Source organism: Engraulis encrasicolus, chromosome 7 (genome assembly GCF_034702125.1).
Source record: "Engraulis encrasicolus isolate BLACKSEA-1 chromosome 7, IST_EnEncr_1.0, whole genome shotgun sequence".
Lineage (NCBI taxonomy): Eukaryota > Metazoa > Chordata > Actinopteri > Clupeiformes > Engraulidae > Engraulis > Engraulis encrasicolus.
In genome coordinates this window covers 37,741,382-37,758,881 of record NC_085863.1, presented here as the reverse complement: position 1 = coordinate 37,758,881, position 17,500 = coordinate 37,741,382, and the positions used below count along the sequence as shown (strand labels likewise).

The 17,500-nt window shown below is 45.1% G+C and overlaps 1 protein-coding gene across 1 annotated transcript in view; it reads left to right on the top strand.

Moving 5' to 3' along the window:
* The window catches only part of kif1ca (kinesin family member 1C, a), a 36,608-nt gene that overhangs the window by 9,645 nt on the left and 9,463 nt on the right, over positions 1-17,500 (top strand). The window contains exons 5-19 of the mRNA XM_063203441.1: positions 2,421-2,486; positions 4,129-4,307; positions 4,883-4,994; positions 6,196-6,273; positions 6,454-6,519; positions 7,154-7,232; positions 7,586-7,664; positions 8,841-8,989; positions 9,894-10,099; positions 10,558-10,637; positions 11,401-11,476; positions 12,106-12,185; positions 14,603-14,697; positions 15,391-15,474; positions 15,814-15,994. Coding sequence (XP_063059511.1) covers positions 2,421-2,486; positions 4,129-4,307; positions 4,883-4,994; positions 6,196-6,273; positions 6,454-6,519; positions 7,154-7,232; positions 7,586-7,664; positions 8,841-8,989; positions 9,894-10,099; positions 10,558-10,637; positions 11,401-11,476; positions 12,106-12,185; positions 14,603-14,697; positions 15,391-15,474; positions 15,814-15,994 — 1,610 coding nt within the window. The remainder of the gene's footprint in view (positions 1-2,420; positions 2,487-4,128; positions 4,308-4,882; positions 4,995-6,195; positions 6,274-6,453; positions 6,520-7,153; positions 7,233-7,585; positions 7,665-8,840; positions 8,990-9,893; positions 10,100-10,557; positions 10,638-11,400; positions 11,477-12,105; positions 12,186-14,602; positions 14,698-15,390; positions 15,475-15,813; positions 15,995-17,500) is intronic.

Here is a 17,500-nt window from a genome sequence, read left to right as displayed (position 1 = left end):
AAATTGAACAAAGAAGTCAATGGGATTAGCCTAACTCTTACTTCCATGGCCATACCCAAGAACAGTCAGTGAGGTTTCACTTCCAGATTCTGAAAGTGAAAACCCTGCCATATTTCCTTCCAACGCAGCTGACTTCACTGAGAAACTGGTCTATCAGTGTTGGGTACTCATCACGGTTAGTTTATTCAGAGCTGGTTGGGTGAAATGTGTTTTTACCTGACATCTCATTGCTTACTCATGTTACAGAAGACACTTGTGCAAGAGAGAGTTCAGCCAGATACATATTTCAGATATTCTAAGCAAACACTCTTTGAATGGCTCAGGGTTTCAGAAGACACTAGGAATGGTACGGTTTGCGTTGCAAACCGAGACCGTACGGTTTGTATGTCACGGAACGGGGTAGTGGGCAACCGCACGGTGCCCACGGTTTCAAAAAAAAAATAAAAAAATAGAGTGACCACCGGCGGACGATGCTATTAAAATCCTACTACTTTTACAAGCATAAAACACAAAGACTACGTAGGATATGGAGTGTGGAAAGACTGATTTCTATCAGCCAACTGAAAGGCATAATGTAACAGCATGCACCAGCTGACTAGGCTACAGTAGCCTACAAGCAAGTGCAGGTCGGTCAGCAGCGTCAGCGAGCGTCACCCTCTCCCCCCTCTCTCTCCACGTTAGCGCAAGTGACTGTTCCCAGCCTTTATGCTGACCATTTTAAATTAAATGAACATGAATTTACAAACAATGACAGATTAGCAGAACAAAGTAGACTATGACTTACGTTACAGTAGCCTAGTGTAGGCTATCCACGTGGCATTGAATGGGGATTCCGGACGGCAAAATGCGAGATAATTGAACATATCCATCAGATTCACTGCGCTGTCCTTAACTGCAATCAACTGTAGGCCTAATTATATGTAGCCAGTTAAACTCTGACGGACGGAAGGGGACTTTGTGCTGTTGCCTAGTTAACATTGATGTTTAACACTATAGGCCTAACCAAAATAAAATTTGACTGTTTTAAAAGGCTCAGCTTCACAGGAGTTTTGTGAAACATTCTTGTGCATACACTTCTAAAAAAACGATCTTTTAAAATTATTTGTTACCTTAACTTTCACATTTTAACATAACATAACCCTATCACCTGTTCACTTAAAATTGAATTTGACTTCTGATTTTACTTCTATGCTTCTCACGGCCGGCAGTTTCATGATAGGAAGCAACTGATTCATAAGCGCAAAACTTGCAGAAAGCGGTATCAAAATAAAAGTCCCATTCGTTCACAGTGTGTCATTAACCAAAATAGTCATACTGCACTGACCTAATGGTCCCATTGCCTACAGGACTGTAGCTGTTTTATTTTTACACGTCAAATGTGTTAAAGCATGTAATATTTGAATATTTGTCAACTTAAAAGTTAGGACTTAGTTCTCCTTTTTGTGAAATAAATGGAAGCATGTTAAAATCATTGATATCTTTCCTCTTTCAGTTGGGTTAAATGAAGTCAAATTCAACATACCCATACCCATGATGAGCTTACATTTTCATTCTAATTTTTATATAATACATTTTATTAAAAAAAAAAAAAAACAGAACCGTACAAAACCGAAAACCGTGACCTTGAAACCGTGATATGGACCGAACCGTGACATTTGTGAACCGTACCACCCCTAGAAGACATGGGTCTAGAGTTGTTGCTTTACTGTAAATACCTCTAAATTTTTATTTGCAAATGTGCTTTGGTTCTGCGTGTGCATGTAATGCATGCAAAACAAAATCAAATCATCTAGGCAGCCAAGCAAGTTGGCCAAGTCTGTGCACAATCGGTGTGTTGACTTTTCGCCTGGAACTATGCAACTTCCTGTTTGCAGAGCTCTGAGCTCTAGTCCCCTGAACCTGGGCATCATGGGAAATGTATTTCATACAAGAGATTGCTATAGTAGAGGCATGCAGCTTCAGAGTAACTGATATTTAAGGCAAGCAAGTAAGCAGATGTATTTTTAGACAAATACCGCATTTATAAATACGCAAAAGCCACATTGTTGCGTGTTTTTCGGGAACACGATCTGAACAGCTGAAGTAGATATAACGTGACTGCTTAGTGCCCAAATGCCGAAGTCTATATTAAGTTAGGACCTCGTGAAACTCTTCTTTGTACAGTGCCACCCAACACAGAAGGGCATCTGTGGTTCACGGCATTTTGATGTAGCCCGATGAAATATCGCATTTGATACTTAATCATTAAATCATCTTGTTCAAAAACACCTAAACAAGTAGACCTACCATGGCATCTTAGCTACTTAAACTGTGCTAATGTTTAAAAGGCCGGTGTTTTCCATGGTGTTATGCCCTCAGCTGCTGTCGTTTTTGGTGTAGCCGGCCGTGTTATGACTGTGCTATGTTTATCCTTCCCCCAGCTCTGTGAGGATTTGTTCAAGCGCATAGTGGACAACGTTGACCCTGACCAGTCCTTCTCAGTTGAGGTAAGACATGGGGCCTCACATACCACACTAAAAATGTATTGCACTACAGTACAACACAGAGAAGAAAGTGCAGCGCAACGCTGCACAGCACATCCTTGCACTGCAACACAACAGAACACAACACCAAGCAGCACAGCACTACACAACAAAGCACATCACATCACCAAACAGCACAGTACATCGCAACACAACGCAGAACAACTCAACACACACACACACACACACACGCATGCACGCACGCACACAGTATGATGGTGCAGCACTTCAACACACTACATTGAATTCATATCAGTGCAGTGCAGTACAGTACAACCAGAGATTCTGGTACAACACAACATAGCAGGCGCACAACACAACATTGCACAGCCCTGCCCTTCCCCCGCGTGACTGGGAGAACCAGGAAGTGGGCTCGTCCAGCTCCCAGGCTAGGAGGGGTGGGGGCCGAGTTTCAGGAAGAGGTGTAGAATGTGACAACTGCACATGATGGGCGTTGCCTGTGGCTTATTTTAACCCCTCGCGTTGCAGATGGCACACGAGAGAGCCAAGTCAACGTCATCTCTGCCCAGCCCATAACCATTTGTCATTTGAACATCACTCATCAGCATCTGTACTCTTTACTGTGACTTACTGGCATACTTACATTTTATTTTCTGATCTTCGTATGATGATATGCAGCATATTATATTTTTTTGTGATTCACTTTTTTATTTATGAATGTAAAGGGGAAAAAAACAAATCAAACAACTTAACACCACATTCCCCACCCCATCCCCTACCCCTCACCCAACTCTGACCAACACACCTTAAGAACAAAGGTACAGTGCAGCATATTATATTCATATTTTCGTAATAGCATGTACTCTCACTGTGAGTAACAATATGGTATGGTATATTCCTATGGTAGTGCAAGCTTAAAGTGTTACATACTAATGCACACTTTGTTACATTTAACCTTGTCGATGTAACCTGAACAGTAAAATAAAGTGGAACCAGCAAGAAGATATGTCACCAGAAAATTAACGGGGAGGACACAGGTCTCAGTTGGTTAAATAACCTAAAAACACACAAAGCAGTGCTCAACAGTACAGTAGGAAGTGGGCTAAAGGGGACTATTTCTCCCCAAACCTCTCTAACATCTGGCAGTGAGTGGAACCCAGCATTATCTCTCCTCTGTGTAACGATCTGCTTTTGGTGCACCACTCCATGCAAACACCAGCTCTATTGATCATACCCTGTGGCTGCCTGCCTGGTGCACACTCGGGGACCCGTGGTGTTGGTGGTGTTGGTGCTGCTATTGATGTCTGTGTCTGCCTTCCGCCACACATTCTGACTTCTTATCCGGAACATTCCTTCCTTTTGCTACCGTATCACCACGGCTGGGGTCATGTGCGCAATCAGATCATTTCACAAATAACTTCTCGAAGATTGCACAAAAGTGAAGCAAACATTGTGTTTCTTAGAGCGCTTGGGATTCTTGACCTTTGCTCTGAATATAAAAACAAGTTATTTTTTCGTTAGTAAAGAGGATTAGCGAATGCAATGGCATTTGTCAAAGGGTTTAACAGTGATTTTGTTTTTTCATGTTGCATATTTTGGGGTATTACTAAGTCCCTCTGTCTCGCTCTGTGTCTCTCTGGGTCAGGTGTCTTACATGGAGATCTACTGTGAGCGCGTGAGAGACCTGCTGAATCCAAAGAGCAAAGGCCCCCTGCGGGTGCGAGAGCACCCCATCCTGGGCCCCTACGTGGAAGACCTCTCCAAAATGGCCGTCACCAGCTACAGCGACATCGCTGACCTCATGGACTGTGGCAACAAAGCTAGGTAAACAAAAGCAATCCCCCAGGAAGTGGCGGATAATGTATACAGCTAGTATTGCTTAGTATGCAGTGTTGCTGCTTAGGTACACAGTGCTGAGGAAACCAGAGGAAATGGATGATAGGAGTATTATCAGAGAGAGAATACAGGAAGAGTGTAAAATATCTTGGGTGCTGCATTGGCCTCCCAAGGTGCATTGCTGATATGAGCTCTGAAGTAGCACCGCCCTGCCGTTATTGATGTTAGTGTGTCAGACGACAGCAATGATTTTTTTAGTGGAGTGGCTATTCATTAACATGGACTCTGCGATAAGTCGGGAAACACTGATATGCTCACACTCAGTTTTATTGTCTCAAGTTCTGTTCTGCTGGCAGTGCACTTAAGTAGGTTTATAACGCATGTTTAAAACCAATAGTGAAAGTGCTTTTCTAATAAAAGACACACTTTTAGACAAACACAAGTGAAAGTGATAAAGCATATGCATTGAGTATTGGGTGGTGCTTCGTACTATATAGGTTGATTGGGTGTGTCTGTGTGTTTGTATGGGAGATGAAATATAAGCCTGTGTCCTCTCTTTTCAGGACTGTGGCAGCTACCAACATGAATGAGACCAGCAGTCGCTCCCATGCGGTTTTCACAATCCTCTTCACGCAACGCAGACATGATCAGATGACTAACCTTGACACAGAGAAGGTGTGTGTTTGCGCGCATGTGTGTGCGTGCAAGTGAGAGAACGCAAAGGTGTGGCTGTGTGTGTGGTCTACGAGTGTCACCAATATATCTGTGTATAGCTTTACAGCTCCAAGTTAACCCACTAGCGACTTGTAAACAAAGACGAGGTCATGAAAGGGCTTTGCTTCCGTGCAACATGGTCCTACACAAAATACTACTGTTTTTTTTTGTCCTACCTGCAGATTCTCACACACTCTTGAGCAATGGCTACTATTCACCTTATAATCCACAGTTACAAGGATGTCTCCATTACTATTTTGCTAGTGCTTGCTAGTTTTAAATCATTCATAATGGCTATGAGCAGCCTAACCAGAACTAGCAGACCAGAAATTCTGTGGGAGCACAACAACGTTGAAATGGGCAGGGAAATAATAATAATAATAATTTAATAATAATTGTATTTGTACTGTATCATACAAGGCATGCAACTCAAAGTACTTAACAAATGGGGAAAAACATCATTGTTAGAGATGGATTTAAAAGGAGAGGTAGAAATAGCAAGAAGGTGGAGGAAGAAGAGATAGATAGAGATTGTAGAGTCATAAGGTCCACGTAGGTTGGGACCAGGATTCTTAGAGGCGTAAGGTCCATAGTGTCTGGGTCTAGCACAAGTCATAGATAGTCACACTGAATTTGGGCGCTGAGATGCGGCCCCTGGTGGCATCAGGGGTGAGGAAAAACTCCCTTTCGCTTGATTCATAGTTTGTAGGGGGGAAAAGCTCAATGAGGTCTGAGAAAATAACCCTATAGCCAGGAAGAAACCTCAGGCAGAGACCAGCGGCCACCTAGGGGAGCCCCCTGCCAGGGCTGGTTGTGAGCAGTAAGGACGCTGCGGAAGCTGGGACACTGTGGATATAAGGTGGATTGGTCCTCTACATATGCTGATTAATGCTATGACATTAACAGGGGCTCTGGCATGCTGCTTGAAATCAGGCCTTGGACTGTCGTGTGCATTTTAACATCAATTGCATAAAGCCATCTTTGAACCATTTTGATTTGTGAATCAAAGTCATTTTATTCATGATGGGAGCAAAGTAAAAATGCTCCACTCTAGCTCTTCTGCTGGATTTTGGTGGTCACTGGTCAGAAGTGTAGACAATAAAGCCAGAGTTTGTTTCTAATGAAACTGAAAGTTGAAGTTTTTGTGTCCTGGTTCTCCCAGGTGAGCAAGATCAGCCTGGTGGACCTGGCGGGGAGTGAGCGGGCCGACTCTACGGGAGCCAAAGGCATGAGGTTAAAGGTAACACTCTCAAGCCACACTTTTGATGCCACTCTTCACACCTCACCTTAAATGTCAGACTGGGTCTGGCCTTTTATCAAGTCCATCAAAACATTGGTGCTTTCTGGGAATTGGCTTTTTGGAAAAAAACAATTTTATGTTGTTAATAGGATTTTGTGTGTTTTTGTTGTCATTTTTCAGGAAGGTGCTAATATCAACAAGTCACTGACCACCCTAGGGAAGGTCATCTCTGCTCTGGCTGAAATGGTACGTGCCCTCTCTCTTTATCTCTGTCTGTCTGTCTTGCACGCACACACATACACACACGCACCATCAATCCCAATCTGTTCTCTGTCTCTTCTGTCGGCCTACCTTAGTCTTGCTCAGTACTCCTGTATCTCTCTCTCTCTCTCTCTCTCTCTCTCTCTCTCTCTCCATCCCATCTCTGCCTTTTTTCCCATTTTTGGTCCTGTGCCATCTTTCTCCCATCTCATCATCCATTACCCTCCCCCTCTCCGCTCCTCTCCTCTTGATTTCTTTACATCCGTCCCTAGCCTCCACTAGAATTACTGTTTGCGGCTGTCACTTGGAAACGTATTACATTTGAACGGCTCTGCTGTCTGGCCCGGGGAGGGAGTGTTTGGAGGGGGAGGTGGGCGTCCAGACTCAATCAGGCTAATGCACTGATGGAGATATTGATTTATGCCAAGTGGCATTGATTAGGGGTCGCCTTGGCACTTCCTCATGGAGTGTGACACTGAGGGAATGAGGGAGGGAGCAATCTCCCCACGGATTCAATATGTGTGACTCATTATTCTGCATATCTGCATTTGTCTACCCACCCCATTCCCCCTGTACCCACCACTGTCCTGCTATACCCTGCCCCCGCTTCCCCCCACAGCAAAGTACCAAGAAGAGGAAATCCGACTTCATCCCCTACCGAGACTCTGTGCTGACATGGCTGCTGAGAGAAAACTTAGGTGAAGCTGATGTCTGTGTGTGTGTTTAGTGTGTCTGAGGGTGCATGTTTGTTTTTATGTGCTTGACTAATGTACTGTTTGTATGGGGATGAGCATGTATGTCAACAGAATAGAATAGACTTTATTGTCATGCTAGCATGAAATTTCTCTTGGGTCTCTGTATAAAAGCAGGGCATATAGTTCATTCCATTGCACGAATCATAAACACATACATAGATATACGTATACATATACGTATGCGTGTGAATGAGGAAGGGGGACTTTTACTGCTATTACTAGTGTATTGTGTTGGGTTGTGTGTTTGTGTATTTTCTTCCTCTTCACTAACCCATAAACTGTGTCTGCTTTTGCAGGTGGTAACTCGCGTACAGCCATGATTGCAGCTCTTAGTCCAGCCGACATCAACTATGAGGAAACATTGAGTACACTCAGGTACACACACACACACACACACACACACACACACACACACACACACACACAAACACATACACACACAAACACACCCATGAATAACACCTGGATTTACAGGATTTTAAGCATGCAGACAGGCAGGTGACGCGCTGACGCACAAATTACCTCTTGAGTGTTGCAAGTATGAAGGGAGTGACAAGCTTGCTGGTTGAGTTGTCCGAGTGGGTATTATGTTTCCTGACAGAGAGGGCCCATGGCTTCCTTCCACACAGATAGAGAGAGAGATTGCATCCCCCCCCCCCCCCCCCTCACATACTTCGAGTTAAACCAGCCGTGACACTAATATGTGTGCTCGGAATATGTAGGAGGGAAAATGGCTTGTTTGAGATGCGCAGCCAGAGGTGCATTTCCTACCACAGAAAAACAATACTGAGTGGAGAAAGACATTCCATACAGAAAAGACTGATTCTCAGCTCCACTAAAGGTTTTTTGTTTTGTTATGTAATTCTGACATGGAATGAAAAAACACATTTCAAACATCCATGGAATAAAAAGAAACAAAAATGCATATGCAGACCTGCATGTGTTCAAACTTCCTCCTCCACGTGATTCTCAGCCTCTGCATTTTACAAACTGCTTGCATAATGACAGGATCTGCAACACTTGTCAGTCACCTAAAGCCCCTTGGTCATTTTAACCCATTGAGACCCATTAACAGGAGTGTCAACGCTGTTGAAGGTAAATAAGCTTACGTAGATGCTTCATCTGTTCTTGAAGGTAGATTACAAAATACTTGTTTCCCCGTCTTAATGGGTGAAGACATTGGTCTCTCGTGGTGTGGAATAATTGTACATTAAATATTATATTAAATATATTAAAATTATATTTATAAAAAAGTATATGAAGTGATCTTTACACATTCCAGCATCCACAGTCCCAACTGTTTACCTTAACAAAATCATTAAGGAAGTGCAGCCATGTGCACTGAGTAGGATGCCTAAATGTCCATGTCAATGTTCAAACCTGTCCGATGTTCAAGAATGTCCTGAATGCACACAATGTGCGTGCGTGCGTCCATGCGTGTGCGTGTGCATACGCGTGCGTGTCAGGGATGGAGCCTCTGATTTTGTATTTATGTGTGTGTGTATGTGTACTTGCGTGTGTGTGTGTGCCTCTCCCCCTGTGTGTGCTCAGGTATGCGGACAGGGCCAAGCAGATCCGCTGTAACGCGGTGATTAACGAGGACCCCAATGCCCGGCTGGTGAGGGAGCTGAAGGAGGAGGTGAACAGGCTGAAGGAGCTGCTCCTCTCTCAGGGCCTCAGCGACCTCATCACCGCCCCCGGTAATACTACTCAACATACCACACTATACTATACTACACACCACACAACATACCATACACTCTATCTTTCTCTTGCTGTCCTTCTCCCCCTTCTCCCTTACTCTCTTTCTCTGTATGTCTCTTCCCCCCACACTTTGCTAATTTCATCTCTGACCCCCGGTAAACATACCACAGACTCTTCATCTCTCCTCCATCTCTCTCTCTCACTCACACACAACCACACACCCCTCTTGCACCCTTCATCCCCTCTACTTTCTGCTTCTGTCTCTCACATACACATTTACCCAGTCACTCATTCATATTTTTTCTTTCTCTGGCTTATTCATTGACTCACTCGCTCGCTTGCTCATAAGCACTCTTGCACTCCATCTCTCTCTTTCTCATACACACACACACACACACACTGACAGGCAGAGTAGGGAATTACCATCCCACGTAGATGAGATGCCACATTTAGGTTTGCACGGTTCATGCACTAACGACAGGAGGTCACTGTTCAGCCATTAATTAACTGGCTGAGCAAACGAACAAACACACTTCGTTTACACACCACACACACACACACACGCACCACACACACAAACACGCTCTCGCTCTCTCTCTCTCTCGCTCTCGCTCTCTCTCGCTCTCGCTCTCTCGCTCCCAAACAGCGTCTCTTGATACAAAGCATGTGCACATACACACTGAAGTGCACAAAAAGCATGCACACTTTACACTCTCACACACACACACACACACACACACACACACACACACACACACACACACACACACACACACACACACACACACACACACACACACACACGTATGTACAAACCCTTGTACAAACATACACCTCCTTATACATACACAGGCACACCATACAGACTCACCAACTCCCGGCTGCTGTTGTTGTTCCCAGGTCCAGACGGCACCAGTTTTGCCAAGCTGACGTCAGGCGGTTCTTCCAGTGCCATGGAGCTGGGCCAGAGTCCGGGGGTGGGCCTCAGCCCCCTGGAGCCCTCCTCGCTCTCTGCCCCGACCTCACCTCTCCACGACGGGCCCCCCTCTGACGAGCAGGGGCCCTGCACGGCCATCAGCAAGGAGGAGGCAGCCGAGAGGCTAATGGTGGGACATTAGTTAAAATCAGGGTTCTCAACCATTTTTTGACGAACACCCCCTTGAACTCATCATAAGCCTCCCAACGCCCTGTTGACCTTATCATAAGCCTGCCAAAGCCCGCCTTAGTTCTAGAAAATGAAAATTGACTTATTACCTTTCCAAGTTATTTATGATCCCATCATGATAAAGGCATAAAAAGGCTCTAAATGCACTTCAGGAATATAATTTAATTTACTAGTAACAATGGCCCACACAGAGACTGTTACACAAACATTTACAAAGATGCTGCTTTTAGTACGTAACATTTACCCATTGCTTCATCATGCCGCACAGATCTATGAATCCCTTTTCTCTTTTGCTGAACACAAACGCCTTGAAATTTCAGGTGCACAAACCCATTTTATTTTCCCTTTGTCATATTTTTTTTGTCCTTGCCCTCTCTCATCCTCACTGTTCCGTCACAGGAAACGGAGAAGATCATAGCAGAGATGAATGAGACCTGGGAGGAGAAACTCAGGAAAACAGAGGCCATCCGACAGGAAAGGTGAAACATCTCTCTCTCTCTCTCTCTCTCTCTCTCTCTCTCTCTCTCTCTCTCTCTCTCTCTCTCTCTCTCTCTCTCTCTCTCTCTCTCTCTCTCTCTCTCATCAATGACACTACATCACTTTTTCCTTTATACCCTTCTCTCCTGTTCACTCTCTGCCTCTTTTGCTCTCAATTCATGTCAGTGTGCAAACATGCTTCTCTTTATCTGTTTCTGTCTTTCGCAATTCAATTCAGTTCATCAGAGCTCTATTACCATGACAAAATACATTTTATATTGTCGAAGCATGTTCTGGAGAGATGCCCTCTGTGTATATATGCAGTACATCTCTCTGTCCCTCTCTATCTCTGTCTCTGTGTCTGTATGTCTGTCGCTGTCTCTCTCTCTCTCTCTCTCTCTCTCTCTTTCTCTCGTTCTCTCTCTCTCTCTCTCTCTCTCTCTTTCTCTCTCTCTCTCTTTCTCTCTTTCTCTCGTTCTCTCTCTCTCTCTCTCTCTCTCTCTCTCTCTCTCTCTCTCTCTCTCTCTCTCTCCGCCTCTCTTCCTGTGTCTCTCATTATTGCTGTATCGCTCTATCTCGTTTACCCTGTCACTCATTCCCCTTCTCTGTTACATAAACACCCTCCACCCCACCCAGTCAATGCTGTGGTTTGGCTGGCTGTGCGTGTCATGAACGCAGTAGTATTTGGATGTCCATGGGTGGTTCTCTCACACCTTTTGTTCAACTCCGTTTGTGTGTGGCGTGTGCGTGTGTGTGTGTACACAGAGAGGCCCTGCTAGCGGAGATGGGCGTGTCTATCCGCGAGGACGGAGGAACGGTGGGGGTCTTCTCCCCTAAACGGGTGAGTCAGCACTCCAGGGCCTTCCGCTGTCCCCCACCCCACACAATCCCTTACACAATCGCACTCTCAAACACACACGTACCACGCGCATATATACACGCGCACAGTAATCTCACACACACACAAGCGCAGTACATGTGTATACACACATGCACACCAGTCTCACGCACACCTTTCTCGCACGCACACACACACACAGCATATGCAATCCCTTAAGCAAACGCATTCTAAAACACACATACACACACACACACACACACACACACATATATACACACACACGCACACACACACACACACACACACACACACACACACACACACACACACACACACACACACGCGGCATATATAATACTGCAGGCCCTCCGCTCCCGCCACCCTGTACAATCCCTTGCACAAACACACTTTCAAACAGGCCATAATTTGTTTTTCCAGCCGTAATTATCCTCGGCTACGCCACAGAGCCCTCTTGTGCGAGTAGAGCTCCACAGACATGTCTTGGGGGGCCAACAGAACTAATGCTAAAACCATCATTGTGTCGGGAGTTAGCTTTCACACTTTGTGTGTGTGTGTGTGTGTGTGTGTGTGTGTGTGTGTGTGTGTGTGTGTGTGTGTGTGTGTTGCAGACGCCTCATCTGGTGAACTTGAATGAAGATCCTCTGATGTCTGAATGCCTCATCTACTACATAAAGGAGGGCCTGACTAGGTAAACAACACTGACACCAATTATGCTGTTTTGATGGATGGCTTCTTTTTTGACATCCTCATGCGTTATGCAAGTAGACTCCCTTTGAGGAGTAAAGAGTTTTCAACAGGTCTTCTAGAATTTTACTCACACATTCCACAGCTCCCACCTCTGTGTACAAAATCCTGTGTGCTTGTGCTTGTGACAAAATGTTGCCAATATTTGAATCATGATTGCCTCCTGGCTTCTGATGTCACTTCCTTTTTAAACCTATGTGAATGTTTGTTCTGTTTTTTTTGCACTGAGGATGGGATCACCCGAAACGTTTGCACCTTTGTAAATACAGCACGGCATATTGTGAGATCATTAAAAACCCACTTTATTTGGGCATCTCTTTTCAAGTCTTTTTTGAGTGCGAGCTCCAGACTTTCTGACTTTGCATTACTCAATATTTGAATCACACATGTGATGGTACTCCTGAAAGGGTTAAGCTTTTAGCAAGGAAATTCTCCCAAGCCCCCACCACCCTTTGGTCTACAGCAGGAAACTTTCCACTTTATGGTAGACTGAGCCCTAAGCATAGCAGAAAATCCTGCCAAGGAGTATGCTGCCAAATTCGACATGCCGTTGTGTTACTTGTTAGTATCCGATGCAGTGTTTTTCTGTGCAGCTCTTTTCGAGATCCTGCCCATTCTAATTGGAGTTGGGTTGAGTTTTAAAACACTTTTACAAAAAGTACAGAAACTAAACATGCCCCCTAGAATGGGCAGGATCTTGGAAAGGGCTGAACAAAAAGAAGAAAGGCCGGGTACTGACAAGTCAAGGGTGGTGTGAGCAATGCAACTGCATGTTGAAATTGGGAGGAATTCTCCTTTAAGAAACTGAGAACGGGAAATTATAATTGCCATTTTGACGAGGAAAATCTCAACTGCAGCAATGTACTAGGCATTTGTCCTCAGATGTGGCCTATTTTGGTAATCTATTGCGGCAGTGCCTCTGAGCATTTATCAAAACAGGCATGGCCTTGAATCCATTAGCACTCGCTAATTCTTTTCAGACAAACAATCAACCCACAGCGCTGTGCGTTATTGACTTTGTGCTGGTAATGTGACAAGCCATCAACAGAATGTTATTAAAAACAAACAATCCCTTTGTTGACCTGAAGGATGTCTTCACCTACTTATCATACACATGGGTCATAAATATGTCCGGATGGGCTGTCTATTAACATATGGCAATCAATCACCGGTGTCATTTTGGCGTACTCGGGGAAGCCGAAGGTGGGGCAAACGGGCCAGTTGTCCTGGGCCCGGGAGTCAAAATTAGGTCCTCATTACAGCACATGTAGAGCTCTATTGATGAGGGGGGCTTTCAGATGGCTTTGTCCCAGGTCCAGAAAAAAAGTCGTCAGCAGCCCTGAGCATTCTGTACATCCTGTGATCGTGTTCGTGGGGATACATTTAAGTGCAGCGTGTGACCCTCGCATTATAACAAAAATGCGCGCACACAGTAACTGCGATCAACTGTTGATCTTACCGCAGCAATTTGGATATACACGGTAGCAGTGAAAAATGAAATTCCTGGGGAAATACCTGAGTAAAGTCTTGTAAAAACCCTTTGAAGTTCAGCTGTCTGGTGAAGCAAATCCCATCTGGAATGTATTGGGTAACTTGCTTTATGAGGAACCCTGGTCTTCTGGAACCTCTGTGATGTATATTTGAGTGCGACTTCAAAGGGCATCCATAGCTCTTGGTCACATCTACCGTTTGAACCTACGACAATATCATATTTTTAACCAGCTTCTAGTTGGACATGCGTAATAACTAACTAGAGAGTATGTGTACATTTATTAAGCATTTTTTTTTTACATCTTGTGGATATTGTAACACGAAGGTATAATCATTTAGTCGTGTGTAGATACAGAGAACTTGGAGAAAGGCTTGAGGCACACTTCATTATATAACAGGGTTTGCTCAAAATGGCTGAAAATGCAGCTCATCTGTATTCACTCTTTGATGGTATGGTGGAGGTTGAATTAATGTCTTTTGTAGACTGGATTCTCATCAGCTGTTGTAATTACATGGCCTACAAACTTCATTTCCTGGGGGAGACATTAACGTTTGAGTTGAGTTAAATTAGAACTTGTTTGAAGAAACGGTTTGATGGTACCTGTGACCAAAAAAATCACCCAAACATCATTACTGGATTGAACATTGCGGTGCACTGCGCCCTCATCATTAAACAGCAAAAAGTGTTCGTGTTGCTACTGCGTATGTTGTGAGATGCTGCTTCTAAGTTTGTGTGATGTCAATGGAGGGTTTGGAGGGTTTCCATTGGGTGGAGCAGACTCAAGTGTATACATACACACAGAAGTAGTCACAAGATGGCACACAAAGTAGTCACAAGGTGCCACTAACTTGTTTGTCTGGTTTCAACAGGGTCGGCCAGACAGACGTGGACATCCGTCTGAGTGGTCAGTTCATCAAGGAGCAGCACTGCATCTTCTGCAGCAGAGTTACGGAGTCAGGAGAGGGTGAGGACACTGGAACACAAACACAAAAACACATACACGCCAGCACATTGAAATATGCAAATTCACGCACACACACTCACACACACACACACACGCATGCATACACTGCTGACAGACAGCACAGACAAGCATGCACACACACACACACACACACACACACACACACACACACACACACACACACACACACACACACACACACCCTACTAATAGACCAGACAGCCACGCACGCACTCTCTCTCATACGCACGCACCCCCATGTGGAACCATATCGTGCCAGTAATTGCCCGCTGTTCTCATGTGGACGGGTACAGCGTGTGCGGATGTGTTCTCTGTGGTCTGTGCAGGCTGTCAAAGCAGTGTGTGTTTGTTGTGTATGTAGTGCAAGCTGCCAGTGTGTGCTGTTTTTAGTGCTGTGTGTGTTGTGTGCTTAGTGCAGACAGATAGCAGTGTGTGTTCAGTCCAGTGTGTGTGTGTGTGTGTGTGTGTGTGTGTGTGCGTGTGTGTGTGTGCGTGTGTGCGTGTGTGCGTGTGTGCGTGTGTGCGTGTGTGCGTGTGTGCGTGTGTGCGTGTGTGCGTGTGTGCGTGTGTGCGTGTGTGCGTGTGTGCGTGTGTGTGTGTGTGTGTGTGTGTGTGTGTTGTTTGTTAAGTGTAGACTATCACAGCAGTGTGTGTGTTGTTCTCTCCCTGTAGTGGAAGTGGTAGTGCAGCCCCTGGACGGGGCGGAGACGTACGTCAACGGCAAGCAAATTACAGAGCCCGTGCTGCTCAAACAAGGTACCATCACACACCCAACCAAACCACACACACACACACACACACACACACACACACACACACACACACAGGTATGTGTCTTAACATGAACTCTTTATGTAACATGCACCATTTTTTTGTCCTCTTCAAGTTCCACTTGTAAATCTTTTGTCATGCATCTGCTCTCCTCCTGAAATGTAATGGTTTGTCTGTACCCCACCCACCTTTCTTCTCCCTCTACGTCTGTCTCTGTCTCTCTCTCTTTTTCCCTCTCTCTCTCTCTCTCTCTCTCTCTCTCTCTCTCTCTCTCTCTCTCTCTCTCGGCCCTGCTGGCTGTGCTGGCTGGCTGCTGTCTCCTAGGCAACAGGGTGGTGATGGGTAAGAATCATGTGTTCCGCTTCAACCACCCGGAGCAGGCGCGGCAGGAGCGTGAGCGCAACGCGGCCCAGGACCAGCAGGGGGAGCCGGCGGACTGGAGCTACGCCCAGAAGGAGCTGCTGGAGAAACAGGGCATCGACATCAAACAGGAGATGGAGAAGAGGTGAGTGGGGGTGTGGAGGGTAGAGCGTATCAGACAGTCAAGGTAATGAGTTATTTAAACTATGTATGCCAAATATGGTAGGTGGGGTCACTTTTTTATCAGGCTATATGACCTTAAGCAGGAGATAAAGAAGAGCTTGGTGTGGAGTAGTGTTTCTCAACGGGGGCTTTACAGCCCCCCAGGGGGTGTTGGAGAGCCCTTGGGGGGCGTTGAGAAGGATTCAGCTGAGAGGGGGTGGTCACTCGGTTGCAATTGAGGTGCCTTAGTCCATTTTATTTTTTCATACTAATGGGGGGTGTTGGCAGGTTTATGATGAGGTCAAGGGATCGTTGGGAGGCTTATGATGAGGTCAAGGGGACATTTGCTCAAAAAAGGTTGATAATCACTGCTGGGGAGGGTAGGGGTGATATAGATGGTTATCACAACTATGTACAGTATGCCGAATATGACGGGGCATTTTTATCAGCTATCAAGAAGGAGATGGAGAAATGAAGGGTACCAAACAACACCCCCTATTTATTGTTTGTTTTGGTTTGTTTTGTTTTGACCCTGACTGTGATGTAACTTGTTCATATTAAAAGATGCTCAAGGCGAAAAAGCTGAAAATCTTGACGTTAAATGTTTGCACATGTAAATCCTTTGAGCTGGTTTTAATTGCCAAGCTTTCGGTCAACAGGCCATCCTCAGGGCACTGGAGATGTTATGCACAAGACACGGGTCAGGCGGGTTACATACAAAGCATTTCAGCAAAATGGCATGGCCGTCAGCACAACAAATACATGCAAGCAGACCAACACCAGCCAACCGGCCAAATGCAGTTGAAAATTCAGTTTGGCTGATAAAAAAGGAAACTTACCAGCCACTTTGACACATTAGTAAGTGTGTGTCTGGTTTGTAAGATTAACATCTACTTGCTGTTTTGGCTTTATCCAGGCTTGTTGGCAATCTGTTTACAACACTTTAAACAAGCAGGCGTAAACATCCGTTAAAAGATTAAAAGGCAAGGCACTGGTGCTATCGTCATCTCTCCTAAGTATCGCTTTGCAGCATCATATGCGTTGTGGTTAGTTGAAATCTATTCTTCCTGACACCAGGCAGTGGTATAAATAACCCAGCAGCCTTGAGAATGGCCTCCCCATCCCCTCAGCTTCTTTAACATGCTGCGCAGAGGCCTCGACTTTGCTTTGAGCGCGCCGCAAAGATGTGACCGCGCCATGATCGCTTTGTAGTGTTGCACATTAAAAAAAATACTTCTTCATCCACTGGGCTCATCTCCCAACTCCTCTATTCCCGATCTGTTTTTAATCTTTTTTTTCCCCTATGCTGACGTCTTTTCTGGATTTTTTTCTGTTTCATGTCATTTTATCTACTTTTTTTGTTCCTTATCTTTGCACCATTACACATTCTCCACCTGTCAGGCGGCAGGATCTTGAGAATCAGTACCTCAAAGAGAAAAAAGAGGCCCTGCTGTCTTCACTTTTTCCTGTTTTACTCATGTGTTTTTAG